General features: G+C 36.1%; 1 protein-coding gene across 1 annotated transcript in view; it reads left to right on the top strand.

Moving 5' to 3' along the window:
- The window catches only part of Gabrb2 (gamma-aminobutyric acid type A receptor subunit beta2), a 222,549-nt gene that overhangs the window by 176,565 nt on the left and 27,381 nt on the right, over positions 1–18,603 (top strand). The window contains exons 7-9 of the mRNA XM_051180932.1: positions 12,785–12,922; positions 13,787–13,939; positions 17,560–17,804. Of these exons, the coding sequence (XP_051036889.1) occupies positions 12,785–12,922; positions 13,787–13,939; positions 17,560–17,804 (536 nt within the window). The remainder of the gene's footprint in view (positions 1–12,784; positions 12,923–13,786; positions 13,940–17,559; positions 17,805–18,603) is intronic.

Raw genomic sequence — 18,603 nt, 5'->3', positions numbered from 1 at the left:
CATTGGCTATTATGTTCACTGTCATTTTATTTTAAATTTATTGTGTTAAAATTTGTATTTTAGTGTTTATTTAATAACTGGATTGTGAATTTATTTCTGACTGACAAATTTCTCTTAAGCCTAAATGCTTTAAATGGCAAACATGTTTTTTTTTCCAGACAGGGTTTCTCTGTGTATATTTGGAGCCTGTCCTGGAACTTACTCTGTAGACCAGACTGGCCTTGAACTCACAGAGATCTGCCTGTGCCTGCCTTCTGAGTGCAGGGATTAAAGATGTGTACTACCACTACCTGGCCATCAGACATTTCTAATTTCAGAATGTGTGCCATTAAGGACTAAAGGTCTTTGGTGACTTGAGTTCACAGTCTCTAATTAGGTTGTGGTCAAGCTGTGGTCTCCTCTGAAGATTCAACAGGAGAAGAGTCTTATTTCATATTCACAGGATGATAGCAGACTTCAGTGGCTTGAATATATTGAACTTGGGCCCTCAGTCCTCTAATTATTGGTCAGCCACTCCCTTTCTACCTCACATTCGAATCTATCATCATGGAAAAGCAAAGAATCTGACTGGCGAAAAAAAGAGTGAAATCATCCTAAGACAGAGTTCAATCTTTCTGTAACCCACAATCATATACCCAGCCCCCACCAGGTAGAGAACCAAATATGGATGGGTGTAGTGTCAGTTGCACACAAATACATCCATACTCACTCTCTGATACACATGCCCCTCTTCATCAAGGGAAATAATAAATGATGATGGGAGGCTTTGTCCCTGGTCTTACTGTATCTTGTCATGCCATATTTGGTTGCTGTCCCTGGGAGACAGAGGGAGAGTGGATCTGGGGAAGAGGGTAGGTGGGGGTAAATGAAGGAACGGAGGGAGGGGAAGCTGTAGTCAGAGAAGTATTGTGTAATAGGAGAATAAATAAATAGATTTAAAAATTAAGAGCTATAAATACATATTATTTCTTAGCTGGGAACTAAAAGTAATCTTTACATATCTAGCTTTTCAAAGGATAATTATTTTTATTTCTTTGTCATAAGACAAAATTATTACTTATGACTTGTTTTAACAATTTAGAATTAAATGAATTGGGGCTGGAGAGATGGCTCAGCGGTTAAGCACACTTGTTGCTCTTGTAGGGAACCATGGTTTGAGTTCCTGGCACCCACACTGTGATTCACAACCATCCACAGCTTCTGTTCCATAAGATAAAACTCCGTCTTCTAAACTCTGTGGTACATATAAATACATGTTAAATAAAGTAAATGTGTCTTATAAAGACAAAATTCTTTATAGTTTTACCTAAATCACACAATCTCATATTACTAATTCCCAGAGTGAGTGATTCTCAACATGTGGTCTGAAATGCCCAGATTTCCATGAGAACAAATCTAGAGAACTTTCTAGAAGGTTCTCAGGTCTATACTTCCATTCACAAGAGTATCTACAATTTATTTCCCTCATTACTCCTTTCTCTCACACCAAGTAAACACATTTCCTAAAGGTGTGACGGCAATGAAAATGCAAAAGTATACTTGGGGGGTCCTTCTAATTTCTATCAACATTGGAGAGGTGCACAGAAATTCAAGGTAACATCCTATTTCAAGCAGACTTTTTTGTTTGAGAAGTGTACTTTTTCTTCATAGAAATATCCTTTATATTATCAAGTGATAGGACCACCACAGTTGGTTTCTAATGGTTAGTAACCAGTAAAAATAAATGTTTTTAAATATATTTGAATTTATGACAAGATAAATATCAATAACTTTAAGCAACAAAGTTATATATTTTGGGGTCTTCAGTGGTTTTACAAAATGAAGGAGTTCAGAGGCCAAAACTTGAGGATTGCTGCTTAAGGACAATAATGTGTTTTCAGATATAGAAAATGAGCTCTGAAAGACACATTTTCTGTTTTCACAATTCTATGGTTTCTGTGTTGCAAAATTGGGACAATAATCCAGGTAGGTGTTCTGATTGGTGTTCTGATTGGTCCAGACTCTAAGATTCATAAAAGCAGTTGGAGATTTCCTGAAGCAATGCTTTGATATGACTATGAATGCATTCCTGGAATGGAAAATGTAATAAAGTATAATTTCATACATTTCCAAGAAGGGAAACAACTTTGTTTTCAGTTTTAAGTAAGGTTAGTTTTCCTCTCTTAGTTTCTTCTACTTAAAACCTAGCCTAAAACTCAGTGGATTAAAACAAAACCAATCTTCGTTATTCCTTAAAAGATGACAAATTAGCTTGGCTCGTCCATGCATGCTATTATTGTTCTGGGAACTTACTGTCTGACTCCATGATAAAGGAAAGTATGCTTCATGCCCCACATTATCCAGCAGGCTGTCCAAGGCCTGTTTCTATGAAACTGAAAAAGTAATCATAACTACAATGTTTCCTGAGGCCCAAGCTGGGGCTGTGTCAGCAATACTGCTCATTAAAAAACAAGACAGCTCAGATCCAGGTTTTAGAGAAGGAGTCTATCTCTTAATGGAAGGAGTTATGAATTCATATTGCAAAAAAGGAGTGAATACAATGAGAATACTTAAATATGAATGTCCTCAGCTGACCCAGTATTTCAGTAAAGATAAGCTAAACTGCTCTAAAATGTAAACATGGAAGCCAACAGAGTATTCCATGTTACATAATTATTCAGACTTATTACTATGTATTACATTGTGGGATAGTAATTACATTGACCAAGGGATTCTTTACCAGTATTAAAGAGGATTGAGTTTAGTTCCCATTTCTGACACTAGGGCAAATACTTAACCTCTTTAAACTGCAGGCTCTTTATCTATAAAATAAGGAAAATAACTTCTGTGTCAGAGGAGTAATTAAAGACTGGGCGAGGCAATGCTTAGGAAGCACTAGACTTCATGGAGGAAATGTTTCAATCACATAAGCCACTGGCTCTTTCATAAAGCCCCTTCTCTAGCTCATTTCAGTAAATTCTTCCCAAGTCCCTCAGACAAAACAGTAGTGCCATATATAACTGCACATATCTGTCAACATGAGTGGCATATAAGCCATCAGTTCTAAGTCCTCTCTCCTACTGTGTACATAAGCCCTCTTACAGAACATAAGTCCAGCCTGTCTCAATAAATGTATAGTAAATATCTGATATTTGCCATCTTTCATTCCACATTGTGAATGTAAGAAGTGTAAACTCTGTTAAAGTAAGATCTCATGGTTGAGGAAAGGCGACACAGTCTGTGCTAGATAACTTACATCAAATATATTGAATATCTCTAAAATAATATGAAGCTACAAATACGGGCTCATATACTACTCACACAATAACCATTATTAGTCAAGCTTTATTCTAATGAGCATAGATGAACAGATTTTCTAGACCAAGCATCCCTCAGTATAAGTTTCCTGCCTGCCACCATTTGTGTAATCAATCCTCAGCTCACCTTGTATCCCAGTAAGGATATGCAAAAGAGTAGGTTAAGATGGAAAGATACATATCAGTCTCCAAATCAGTCAGCTGAGTCTTAACTTCCTTTGTCACCTCTTATTAGGAAGCAGATGGGTTGGTGTCACAGTTGATGGCATTTTATTGCACAGCTGTGCTAATCTCCTTGGCCATTCAATTGGCCTTGTTAATTTAACCATCTTCCATTATCACTCTTGAGTTAGCATGCTGTTTTCTGTGACTATTTCCACCTTTCACAAGGGAACATTATTGTATTTGAGCTGTAGGTACTGGATCCCTCTGGAGACTCATGTGGCAGATTGGTTCCCAAATCTATCAACCCAGAGGAAATCATTATTAGAGTTCTGAAGCCCTTCAAAGGATACTTTGGCTCACTCTATGAATGAAAATACCTATTTGAAAAAACCCAGAGCATCTGGAAGTTTGACTAAACACAGGGACATTGGCTATAACTTGATCAACTACATCTTTGGGCTGGTACTAACAGCACTGTCACTCTTTTAATGACTTTGTGCTTGAGGAATGGAACTTGCACATCTCAAGCCACTGATGATGCTCAGACTTGTAATTTTACCACTCTGCTACTCAGAAAATGACTTCTGGTCTTCACTGTGCTCACAGAGGAGATTTGGTGAGTCACAGGTAGATGGGTTAGGACCACACTGACAATTGACTTCAACCACGTAAGACAGGTGCTAGCTTGAGTTAAGACCTGCACAAAAGAGAAAGAAAACTGCAGAGCCAGACTTGTCTCTTGACAATCTTGTCACTAATACCAGCACATCTATAAATCCTGTAATAGAGACTTGGCTGTGGGAAGTATTGTGGCAGACACTCAGCTAGAGTGTTCAGAAAGGAAGCTGCAGGAATGGGAAGTGACAAGGAACTCAGGTAAAGGTAAATGAATGAACACTATAATGGGTCCTTAAAGAGTGCTGACTCTAGGACACTAGATGTAAAGAGGGAAATAGTTCAAATCACTAAGACTTTTAAACCAGACCCTGAAAGTCAAAGAGTTCCTCATAGGCCAACAACAAGAAATTTGCAAGAGACAGAATGCTGCTATAAGATGAGGCAGCAGGTAGAAGCCATAGAATATCAGTTTTTGATATGTACCCTTTGGCTTTTCATTCAGTTTTGGACTACCTGGAAAGCTAGATCAAATAGTTTCTTTATTATTGCCTTTCATATTGTTTTGTTAAAACACCATCAACGCCTTTAATCCCAGCACTTAAGAGGCAGAAGCAGATAGAGATCTCTGTGAATTTGAGGTCAACCTGGTCTACAGAGCAAGTTCTAGGTCAGTCAGGGCTATGTAGAGAAGCCCTGTCTTGAAAAACAACAATAAAAGCACCATCAACTAGTTTTTATTCAAAATCTTTCCTTACTGTCCGTTTAAATTTTATTTCATTTGTTCTGTTTGTGTTATCACTGAAATGCAAGGTCATTATGTAGCTCAGGCTAGCCTCCAACACAAAATCCTCCAATGTTGACCTCTAAAGTGCTGAGATTACAGAAATATGTCACTGTGCCTGGCTCTCAATAAATTTTAAACAAAGCAACAGTAATGATTTGTGTGTCATAAATTGGAGGAAGGGGGAATATGTGAAAGGTTGCTAATTGGTTTGCTGTTGAATGTAGATAAAGGTGTTTTTCACTACTGAGAGGATGGGGTATTCTTGAACTTTATGAGGGTAAACATAAGAATAAAATTGGCCTCAGTACAAACTTGTACTAGAATTTTGGGGCCTGCCCTCTTCCCTGTTCTTTGTAGTATTACTTGTTGATAATTGTTTTCTAGTATCTCTAAAAGAACAGGAAAAGGCATTTTAATTTTGGATCCAATAAAACCTTTTGTTTTCAAGAGACCTTCTTCCTTAGTCTGTCATGCTAGACCCAAGGAATTCCTTACCTGACTCTACAGCAGAGAAGAGAAATTTCACTCTGCAAAATCCTTTAATCTCTTGCTATATTAAGGATGATATTTGGACAAACAGCACCAGCTCCCCATGGGCTCTGATAGAACTTCAGAATTTCAGGCTTCATATCTAAATCAAGTCTGCATTTTAACAAGATTTCTGGGTGATTTCAATACACATGAATTTGAAAAGCACTGTCCTATTTTTTAAGCTAAAACTTTTCTGAATATTCTATATTATTTTGAGCCTGAAAACTTATGTGTTTGGACAAATATTCTCCTTTCTCACAGGAAGAATCCTAGTATCTAGAACCAATCCCAACCTACTGTCATGCCATGGCCATATAAAAAGCTTAAGGCTATATTTTGTCCATCTGGCTTCCACACATATCACAACTATTATGGATGGCTAAGGCTATTTTGTTTATTATTTCTTAATGGTTTTTAGATCTATACCATTGCATTAATGACTTCATCTCTCCAAACACAACACAGACTTTAAAGAAATGTGCTGTAGTTAAATTTCCATAAATTATCACAAAGCTACTCTATACCCATATGGAAATTTTAAAAAAAATACTGTTTTGCCAGAGAAAATGGATTTTAAAGTCTACCATTTGACATTTTATTTGAATATGACAGATTTTATAATCTCACAATTCAAAAGACTTGAATTTTATGAGTGGTAATCTCTCTCTCTCGTTTCCTCTCTCTCTCTCTCTCTCTCTCTCTCTCTCACACACACACACACACACACACACAATCTTTGATGCAGGAATGTTGGGTCATGAACTTATAGTATGTTTTCTAAGCACGCACTACACAATCAAGCCTGACCTTCTCTCATTCAATTATTTGAACTGCTTGAAATCTAGCAATTGTTTTACAGCATAACACTTACATCCAAAGAGCAGAGTGAAGAACATGATACACACAGTCAGAGACATCACTGAGTATCTCAACAATATTTATCATTGACTTTAAAAAGCCACTGCTGTGTCTTAAAAATCCTCTAGACTTTGGCATTGATACTACACAGTTTTGTAACTTTGAAACCTGTGTATATATTGAAATCTATTCTAATTGTAGGCTTTAATTATGGTCATTTGATTTAGACGTCAGAATGGTGCTTACTTTCTTGCAACCATTTCTCTGTGCTATTTCCCTGAAATGTCTGTCTGCTTTGCCCCAAAAAAGGCAGTTCTGATAGCTGGAAAACCAACATTATACTGACTCAGACTCTCTGAAAGTGGGTCTCAGTTAGAAAGCCTGGACAGACTACAAGACCTCTGACAGTGCTAGCAGGATATTATCTCTGCTGCACAAAAGGACTTTGGGAGCACATTCCCCATGGAGGGATACTCCCTTAGCCTACAGGCAGGGTGGAGGGCATAGACCCTACTCCAAATGACTTGACAGATTTTGATTATCCCTCCTAGAAGGCATCACCCTCTCTGTGCAGGGGAGGGGTTATGGGAGGGGAGTTGTGGGCATGGGAGGGAGGGAGAGGGAAAATATAAAAACAAAAAAGGCTATTCCATCTCTTTTATTGAAAATACTTTCTCTATCTTGGAAACATATTTTGATAAAAGGATGCTTAATGTACTAAAGGTTTAATCTAAGGGTTCATAAGTCTTATGTTTCTCTGGAGACTTGGTGGGCATTGCTAGGAGGACCATGTTTGGTTTTCTCGCAGTGTGTGAACTATTCCCACCTACCATTTAATGGAATGATTGCATTTGGATGGGTGTTTTTTAAATACTTATTATTTTTTTTAGCCAGACAAGTCTAAGCTATAAATTAAATGGATTATTTATTTTGTGGTTTTCTTTCCTTTACTGTGTCAAATGTTTTGTGACTATAACCAGTGGCCCAAATGTGTTGCTATTCTCAAATGCACTGATTATGGGAACCCTTTTCCATATAAAGCTCATTGTAAGAGTAATTTTTCTTAGAACAGAAATGATTTGCTAACAGTTTCTCAGAGGCTCATGGTGACCACATGAAAATAAAAAAGAGAGGGAGTTACATGCTAAATTTTTAGAAGTGAAGTGTTTGAATTTAAAGTCTTTCAAAGTGCTATTTGATATACCTGAAAGGTAGTGAATTTGAGTTCAAATGGTTCTGAATATGATTCTCTAGCAAATGAACTCATATCTGATTCATATCTACTGTGAACTTCCCAATACCATTGATTATGATTCTCATGCATTGCCAACTAATTGGGACAGGATATTACTAGTAGTTTAAAACAATTGCTAAGCACTGATTGTGATGATAGTAAATGAGGATAACAATTGAAAAACATCTACCAATACTACTGAGAAACAAAGCTTAGATAAGTTATGAGAAAATTAGCCACTTAATTGTCCCATTATCAAAAATAAATTATGGTATTAGCAATTAATCCCTTATCAGTGTTTTCATTGGTCTCCATGGTTTAATGTCTTGGTATAGGTACATATTATTTGCAAAGTAAAATGGTATAATTGAATATCTACTTAATAAATTGTAAGATGTCTAGAATGACAGTAAAGAGAAAAAACCTTTTTAAAATATTCTGTTGTATAATAAAATAATGTCACACTTGTAAGAACACATTCATTTATTATGCATCCATTTTCAAAAGTGGCTTTCCTACTCCTTAAATATCTTGTAATAAATACATTTATTTAATGATATTTGGAAACAAAAGTGTCTCCAAATCATGATATTAATACATTTATTTATAAATGTACATACCTGTGATTCTTGATCAGAAGTGATGTCATGGTGTGAGTTCATATAACTTTCTTCCAGGTCAATTGCAATTAATTTGTGCCTTGTCCATTCATAGCCCATCTAAATTTAGTATATAGGTTGTGGTTTTGATGAAGAACCAAAAATAATGTAATGCCTCAGATTTAGGAATTCTACAATTAAAATATGAATGGCAAATTTGATTTATGAGACGTTAATGGAGTACTTCAGAACATGGCTACCTTCTGATATATTCTAAAGGAAATATAATTATTGTCATTACGAATGCAATGGAAGTCATTTGCATGTATTTTCGCTTAGTTTTTAATCACTCCATGAGACTGCTAAACATTCCTCTAGAGAGGAATTCAAAAGAAGGAGAAAACTAGGTCTGTTTTAAGCCAATTCTACATGGTATATCAAACTGTCTTTTTAACTTGCTTGCCCTTACTCAGTCACACATTACTGTTCTTTCATCTTGAGAAAGAGAGGGTGTGAGAGAATGCATTTGTTTTCACTTAGAATATATTAGCTTGAGCTAGTCAAAATAATACAATTTGGCTTATGAAGACCAGCAGTGGCCAAGAAATATGTTTATGTGCTGCATCATTGTGTTGTCCACCAAACTCTTGGTCATCAAAGTGACCTTAAATGTTTCACTCTCAGTTTCCAACTCTTTAGGACAGTTCTGCAAATGTGGTCAAATCACTAACTTTATCATCATACAGTCCCTTGTGTCTGCTCAAGAGCACACAAGATGGCATATAGACAAATGGTATTCATTTTTAATCATCAATGTTTGAAACCTATCAAAAATTAATAGTATCCCTCCTCTACAGTTATATGAATGTATATGAATTTTGGGAGGAATTTCTCAGTTTCTTTACCATTGTAGCCTCTGGATGGTCTGCTTCACTCTAATAGCTGACCTTACACCCAGAAATATATAGGTAACACAGTTGAAGTTGATGGGTTATCATTTTTAAAATATAATGAGAGAACAGAAAGTTCCAGGGGCAGGTATGCAAGGAGCTAAGGGGAGGAATTAAGATAAATGTGATCAAAGTATGTTGTGTAAAATTTGAAAAGAATTTAAAAATTTGAATAATAAAGCACTCAAAAAATTATGCAGTTTTTCCTTGTAATGCACTTCTATAAAATAGCTATTATTTCTACCATTATCCTTATTTATATAGGAGATAATGGAGAATAAATACAGGTAAAGTAATTTTGCAAGACACAGAGGGAAATATATGATGAAGAACCTGTGGGTAACCCTCAAATGTTCTTAGGAAAACTTTAAACTCCATTTTGAAAGTATTTATTTAGTACATAGACAGATGCTCAGCCAGGATATGTGTGTGTGTGTGTGTGTGTGTGTGTGTGTGTGTCCATAATGTATAAATACCTGGATAAATCATCATTATAAATAACTGTCTACTCAAATCAACATGTGCATTAAGGCATCATTTTATTAACACAATGTTTTTACTGTCTTTTTTCCAGCAAGATTTCCTAGCAAACACTGTCAAATATATAGACATTGTTCTTAATAATGTTTCCACTGGGTGAACAAATAACAAGCATAGCCTTTGCCACCTTGCTGAAATGCCTTCCGTTCTCTAATTCCTGTGTCCATGGATGTATGAGATTTACACTGATGGTCAGCACAAAGGAAGGGACAGAGAAGAGGAAGCTGGAAGGGTAGAAATGGTCCTCATTAGCTCACCTTAGTCCTTTATATGGGAAATTTGCTTTGAAGTTGTTTATCATTGTTAGATTACAGAACAGGCACTTGGCCTTGTTTTATGTACCCTAGCAGGTTTGTACAGTGGGAGAGTGCAATCTTTGGGCAAAATAGTAACTGTTGCTTACTCAGTCACATGCCAGATAGGTGACTTTAAACACACGATGTAATCTTTCGTAGTCTTAGTTTTCTTCTGCCATCATGTTAGGATACAAATAATTAATTCACAATCTAGGCAGTCAAAACTTAAAACAATGTCATTAAATACTCTTTCCCTAAAAGATAATTGTAGTTATTGATGTAAGAAATTATTTTTATTTTGAGTTCCCAGAGAAATAAAGGGCCACATTTAATACATTTATTATGTTGTAGTTGTTATCATTATCCCTGTGTTCTAGACAAGTGGTTCTCAAAGTTTTCACATTTCTCCCAAAATGCAGTTATCTGAGATGCTTACTACAGAGCAAAAGTAAGTCCCTCTGTCAAGCATCTTGATTTTTATGTTCATGAGATGATAAGCCCAGATTCATTGACTTTGAGGCTTTGGCTTTCAGTAAAAGGGATGGTGTCCATAGTGGTAATTACTATTTCCTAAACTCTGCCCATGAGAACTGATTGTGCCTTCTTGTTTTACAAATACTTCCTTTCATGGTTATGTATGACAAGTCTAACTTTAAGATACATTTCTAAGTACCCGGTTTGATTGCTTCTAGGAACTATAGCCATTTCTCTTATTGTTAATTGTTTTATTAGAGACTGAACTATCTCATAACTGAGATGGGTGCTTAAAAATCAGACAATAAATTAGATTGTATTTGAGATACCAGTCTGGACCATGAAATCCTAACATCAGGAATAGTGCAATCTTTAAAAGTTATCCTTGTCTTTTGAGAGAGACATGCCACTTGTTAGAATTGGGATGAGAATTTTAATGGGATATGGATACTTTGCTGAGAATTTGTTTATTGTGCCATTAACTTACCACTAGAATGTACATAAAATCTGGAAATTTTACTTTCAAATCTAAGTTTTATGTGGACCCAGGCACTCCCTTTAAAAAGATCACTATAACTTGTACTGATAAAATATAATTATTAAAACTCCAAAATTGTGTTTCAATATAGTTTAGGGTGTTTTAAAATAAACAAACATTTGTAAAAGTTCAACTTAATCCTATATTGTGAACCCAGCCATACTAATGCTTACTAGGTCCTGTATTTTAAAGCCAGTCTGCAATTATGAATGGATGGAACTTCAGATGTCCTTAAGTTTACCATCACCTGAATTGAACTGCAATCTGTTCAGAAAATGGAAAATATGCTACTCTCATCACAATATTTATTTTTTCTCACATGGGGAGATGACTCGGTGGGTAAAATTTGCTGCACAAGCCTGGAAACGTAAATTTCAATCCTTAGAACCTATGTAAAGGTAAATTTACCAGGGATGCCTGTACTCTCAGCACTCCTATGGAAGTGAGAAATCAGACACAGAAGATTCCCAAGATACTCATTGGATAGCTAATATGCCAGACGCAAGAGCAAACAAGAAAACATATCTCAGACAAGGTGGAAGGCAAGGACAATACCTGTGCTGGTCCTCTGACCCTCACATGTGTACCACGTGTATGTTTGCATTCACACAGAAACATGTATATATAAGTACACACAGAGATAATCTTTTAAAATGATAGCTTTTACTTTATTTATTTTTGATATTTAGAGATTTAACTCCTTTATTTTCAGGAGAGAGGTGGGTTATTGGTCTATTGATCATGATCTATGTGCAGTTAAGTATTAAGAGGCTTGTATTCTGGTTATCCATACAGCAATATTTAATAACATATTAAAGGCAAGGAACCTAAATAGTCTCTGATTTGTTTTGCTGATTTTGCAATTTAGAGACCAGTTTCCAGACATGTAACATTCTCCTATCCAGCAAAAAATATTTTTAAACACAGTATGTGGTATATCATCACATGCCATATGTAAAGACATGGTACATACTTTGGCTTGAGGGATATGTTTGGAGCAATGTTAGATGAATCTATTGGTTATTAATATACACTGGATTCTGTTGCACACATCTCTGAAAACACTGTTTACAGTCTGATATGTGTTATTCATTGAACTCTTGGTTTCTGTGCTCATTATGACAAGATTCAGGATTTGGAAGTATCACTGTAGCAGTATGTCCTTATTATACAGAATCCTTTCACCTGAGAATAGCCAATAATGAGCAACCTGTAGGTTCCACAAATTATTGTCAAATGAATGTTAACACTAAATTATTAAATGAATGTACTGTGCATTTTTAAGGAACATTATCCATTCAGATCTACTAGAAACTACTAGCACCAGTAGAATTTTTGAGGATTTAAAAAAATCTTCAGTGAGAAAAACAAATGTTTTGGGGAGATGTGGTACATGAATATTGAAAAACTACTCATTTCTTCATGATGACTTCTCTTTCTGACATGAAACCAAATATGTCACAATTCAACTATTCTATATTAGAAGAGGGATATTTAATGGCATGCAGCATTAAACTAACCACTTGAATACTTTATTTTTTCTCCTTTTATCATCCCTTAGTCATGATCTAGGGTCATGCAATAATGTGATCATGTGTCGTATATGGAGAAGTTTCATAGCCACATAGATTTACATCGAACCACTTCCTGCTTCTAAGTGGAGGGTTTCTCTCAAACTTTGACATCTGTGTGGGTCTGTGGGTCTAATGATACTTCCCTTAGATAAGGCTGTGTGAAGTTGAAGTGTTTCAGTAGACTCGAAAATGCTTAGATTGCTAGTTCTCATACCATACTATTATTGCAGGTTCTGATAAATACAGAAGCCATCTGCTACACAGGTGCTCAGAAACAGCTGTGGCTTTTTTTCTGTTTTGTGCACTCATGTGTGTTTCTTCTTACAGATGGATACACAACTGATGACATTGAGTTTTACTGGCGTGGTGATGATAATGCAGTCACGGGGGTCACGAAGATTGAGCTTCCTCAGTTCTCCATCGTAGATTATAAACTTATCACCAAGAAGGTGGTTTTCTCCACAGGTTTGTAGTAGAGGGGAAGAGTTCAAGCAAAAGAAACTTCAGCATATTTTTTCAGGATTCTTTTTCTTGGTTCCTAGAGTTTCACAATCAAAGGATTCAGGTCTATGAAACGTGTATTGGTTGGTATGGGGGTGGGGGTGTTTTGTTGGTTTGGGATTTTTGTACCCTAGTATATACTAACAGATATATTGTTAGATTCTATAAATCTTATTTAAAAGTGGTAATGAGTGATTTCTTTACCTTAGACTAGAGGTTCTCCACCTGACTAAGCTCCTCTCACATTGTGGTCTCTAGCCATAAAAATATTTTTATTACTTCTTCATAACTGTAATTTATATTTTTAGAACCACTGCTAGAGACAATAACACAAGCAATTAAATTGCTAAAGAAAGAAATGGATGTACACTGTGAAAACCCATGTAGACACCTAGGTGCGGACCATGAACTGAAGTTACATCCTGGAGTTTCTGAAGTTGTTTTTACTGCTATTAAAACCTACAGCCTTACTCTTATATTTGAAAAAATGCAGGTTAATTGTAGTAAGAAGGAGTTGAAACAGGGAATCAAGTAACTGCTCCAAATTACATTGTCTTCACAGTTGTAGAGGACGAATGTCTTTGATGTAGTTTCTGAGGCTGAACAGGAAGAACAAAGATTATTTAGTTACTGGTAAGAACAGGATATATTTCACACTTGGGACCTCCTGCTCATTAAAACACCCGGGATCTCAAACTGGATTTACAAGAAAACTATGTTCCTTGCCAGTAACTAAAACTACTTTTAAGGAAGAAGTACAAACTTTTTATGGACCTTACCCTATAAAGATTGATGGATAATGATGATGCTCTCAAATTGCCACTTTAGGTTCTTATCCCAGATTGTCCCTCAGCTTTAAGCTGAAGAGAAACATTGGCTACTTCATCCTGCAGACATACATGCCGTCCATTCTGATTACCATCCTCTCGTGGGTCTCCTTCTGGATCAACTATGATGCTTCCGCTGCACGAGTTGCATTAGGTAGGCCATTGGCAAACTATGAATTCCTCTCTCTTCCCCACTCCTTTTCTCCCTCTCCCCCTTCTCTGCATCTCCTCTGTCTTTCCCTTACCCTCCTGTGTGTGTGTGTGTGTGTGTGTGTGTGTGTGTGTGTGTGTGTGTGTGTGTGTTTGTGATGAACTTTCCTCACCCAGAATTTTTGGTCACACACAAATACTGGACTTTTTCCATTACAAGCTGTGAGACTTTGATGATTAACTGATTCAGCGTTAAATTGATTAAACACAAATTAAAGTTCTTCCATGTCAAAATTAAAGGTAGAGCTGTTGGTAATGAAATTGGTTACATCAGTTTGATACTCTTATCAAAACATATTTCATGTAATAATGCTTGCATAATTGCTCAATCTATCTCCACGCTTCTTCTTCTATGAAAAGTTTCCTTTATCCCCCACCCCAGGATGAAGATGAACTATATAACAAATGTATAAGCTAAAATAATTTTGAGAATTTATTCATGCTCCAAGGCAGCATGTAGAAGGCAGGAGACAAAAGAGTCAAAATACTGGGACATCCATTATAGTGTTGTTCATCATGTGCCTGGTTTTGTTTTTATGTCTTTACTCTAAATGGGAATAAATTACATTTCATAAACACTTTTATGAGACTCAAGTAAAGTAAATTGTATGACCTCTTGCCCAGATTTTACTATGTGCATTTCTGACTATTCCCTTTAAAATAAGGGATTGTTTGACTTCATCATAAGATCCTGATTCAGTCATTACACTCACAGAAAAACCATTCATTTTGCATCAAAAAACATTTGCTTAACATCTAACATGTGCTAACACAATGAGCTACTGAAAATGCATTTCTCCTTGTCTGAATGTTACATTCTAGCAAGAAAAGATGGATAAGAGTCCAGAGTCCTAACAGCAAGGACATGGAAGTAGCCTCCATGTCTACTAAGAAAAGAATGGATAATGAAGATGTGGTTCATATGCACAGGGATTTTTATTTCATTGTAAAAATAAAATCTGAAAAAAATATTAATCTGGAAATTATATTAAGTGATGTTATCAGAAAGAAAAAAATGTCATCTCTTTTTAACTTATGAAAACCATAATTTGTAATGTTTATATGTGTAAGAATGTGCACAAATAAATGAAGCTGGAAATGTAATCATGAAGGTACAAAAAGGGGTGTTGAGGAAAGGGAAGAGGGTGACAGAGTACACATGAAGTCAGAAAGTTGGGTACTAAAGTGGAAAGGTAACTTGGGAAACAAGGCTGGAGGAGAAGATGGAAAATGAGCAATACAAACAATGTTTGAAAATATAATGAACCTAAAACTTGGCATGCCAAGTTTTTAAAAAGATAGAAAACAAGAAATGAAGCGCTATAAAACATAACATCCAATGAGTTTGCAGAGAGAAATAAGCAACATTTTGTAGCTATGCCTTGGGAGTGTTACCATGATCAAGGCTGATCTCACCCAAGAGTTGTTTAAAGAGAAAAGATCTCAAGAAAATAAAGATTCAGAAAAAATATCTGAGTGGTGATAGTCCAAGCACCTGACAATAGCTCAGGGGTTGGAACAAATAGATGTATGGGTAGGACTCTGCAGAGGATAGCATGAAGAGATATCCAGAAAAGACAATAGGTGATGGGAGACTATGAGGTCATGAAGGGACTTAGAGGTTTGATTCAAAGCTTTACTTTTATTCCTAGTGAAGTAGAGACACTAAATAGGCAAATGATAAGATATAATTTCAGTTCTATGGGGGTAGTATTGAATGCGGTTAGCTTAGATTGAGATGGATCAAGTGTAAGGGTGGGAGGGAGGAGCAGCGACTGCCAGGAATAAATTAAGTCTCTGTCACATGTCTTCTTAAAGTAACGTAAACTTCCTGTGTAGACTAGCCACAGATAAAATTTCTATTTAGTTGTTTTGTGATGGTCTCCACTAAGCATTGAAAGAGTCACTGGAGTAAGGTCTATATGTAGTCATATCTCTGTGCTGTTTTATGCAAAGATTAGAAGCAATAAATCCTGCTTTCATAAATTAAATTCTAGTATCTGATGTAACAAAGAGAAGTGCCTAAAATATCTTCATATTTGAATCACTTATTATCAGGTACACAACTATTTTCAAATGATTAATATTAAAGTCAACAATGCCAGTTTGAGTAATGTATAACCTGTAGTAGAAATGACAAGGAGTGAAAGAAAATTGAAAGTGTTTCAAAACGGTTATTAAGAACATGTGAAATCTATAAGAAAACACCTTATCTAAAGCAAAACTGGAGTCAAGAATGATTTCCTGTAGCTACTCGTGAGATTCTACTAAAAACAAAATAAAGTTCGTTAAGGAAACAGAATCAATGAGAAAACTTCACCAGAGTAGTCTTTGGAAAATGAAATTAACATTTTGAGATGTGATTTAGGGTAGCTTGGAAGGTAAAGGTTCATGGCATTTGAGTTCAGATGGTGTCAGGACAATTTCCCACCTGTGTGACCACGGCCTCTGTGCCCTGTCTGTTTTCTCATCACTATTTTGCTACAAAGCTAGAGTGTATCATACAGAGAACTCTGAACTTCAGATTATTTTATTGTCCAGTGACAGCTTTGAGACTAACTGTTCTCCACTGTTAGTGATGCCAGAAAACGGGACAAGAGATTAGAGCCTGACCCAGAGTGACATTTCCAATAAGGACCTCTATAACATATCTGTGTCTCACATCTGTGTGTGATGTGTTCATCTGTCCAACTCAAAAGCATGGGCACTCTGGTTCCTGTTTTTTTTTTTTTTTTTTTTTTTTAACCCTCTGCTTTCAGTTTCTGAGTGTTTGCACTAATTTGTTTCTCATCTGTATGATGTATTCATAGGTCTCAGAACTGTTTCTGAAGTTGTACTTTCACTTTTAATTGTTTATGTAGGTCATTATGGAAACATTTTAACTGGTACTCTGTCCCTGCCTTATGCTGTGTTCCTCCATTCCTCACACTGCTACCAGGGTGACTTTCCTAAATTCAATATGTCCGTATTTGTGCTCCCCAGTCTGCCTCTGGCAAGCAATTGGTGCTCTCTTTCATTTAGCAGACCCTCATTTGACCTCCATTATTCTCTATGAAGATCTAGGAGGATCTTGAAATCTTGTTAAAGAGCTGTGAACATTCTCAAAACCAACCTTTGCATGAATTTTTCCCACTCATTATGTTCTGGAGTCTTGGGTAACCTTTCATCTCCAGTCTCCGGTTGCCTGGGAAATAGCCACTCATTCTTCAGAAATCACCCCTATAATCTACATTCTTGCCCTTGACATTTCAGGAACTAGGATCGTTTCTATATTAATTTTGCTCAAACATACATGTCTATCATAATATTTAATTCATATTTCTAACCCCAATGGCATAAATAACTACAAATAGAAAAATATTAAAGGAAATTTCCCATAACAATTCATATTCATTGTATGTTAATTTATGCATATTTCCAGGGAGGGACACTAGGCTGCTGTATGATAAATCTTCATCAAATATATCAGTATATATACACAAATAATACTTTCCAACTTTTGTAAGAACAGTAAGGAAACATGAATGTTATTACTCTAATTTTTCCACTTTACTTTTTTCCCAGGTATTACAACTGTCCTAACAATGACCACAATTAACACCCACCTCAGAGAGACTCTCCCTAAAATCCCTTACGTAAAAGCCATCGACATGTACCTAATGGGGTGCTTTGTCTTTGTCTTCATGGCCCTTCTGGAATATGCTTTGGTCAACTACATCTTCTTTGGGAGAGGACCTCAGCGTCAAAAGAAAGCGGCCGAGAAAGCTGCTAATGCCAACAATGAAAAGATGCGCCTGGATGTCAGCAAGGTACATTTATATGGAATATAGTTCTCATTGCTTATGCTCATAGAGCAATGCAATAGAGCTTGATAGACTTCCTAAGACAGGGCCCAGAGAAGGGAATGGAAATATCCTCCCAAATTTGCATAGATAATAAGTGCTTGGATGCCCTTTCTGTTAACAGTAGGGGTGCTCAAACTTCATTGACTGATAACTACACAAGCTATTTTCCATATATTAGAATCATGTTATAATTAATTTACATTTCTCTAAATTTACTTATTCGTTTAAATTTGTTTAAAAAAAAAACTTAATTTCATTTTACTCAATAGTACTTGCTGGTACCTGACCTTAAATATAAAATAAAACTGCATTATTAAACTGTTGTTCATACTAAATGAGAGCTATGGATCAGAGATCCACATTATCTTTGATTTAAAATAGAAATAAACAACTTTAGAAATGTGTTATTTACCTACCAACAACTTGAGATATTTTTCTCCTCCAAGTAATTTTTTTCAAGGGACACAGATTACTTAATACCTTGTCCAGAGCACTTCCCTGCATGAGCACCTCCCTCCCCCACACCTCCTCCCCCACACCTGACTTCATTAAGTCAAACAGGACCAAATACTGCACAAGTTTACACACTGTTTAATCTTGAAGACAGATTTTCATCTTAGTGGAATCTCCAGAAGAGAGTTTTGAAAGACTGAATCTTCTTTTTCTCCTAAGTCAGGGCATCATACATTTTACAGGTTCACTGGGTTATTCTAGCTTGCTATCCAGTTTAAGATAGCTGGGCGTTGATGGCACACACCTTTAA

This window comes from Phodopus roborovskii, unplaced genomic scaffold (assembly GCF_943737965.1).
Source record: "Phodopus roborovskii unplaced genomic scaffold, PHOROB, whole genome shotgun sequence".
Lineage (NCBI taxonomy): Eukaryota > Metazoa > Chordata > Mammalia > Rodentia > Cricetidae > Phodopus > Phodopus roborovskii.
Note: the sequence above shows the minus strand (reverse complement) of the source record. Positions and strands in the feature narration are given on the sequence as shown.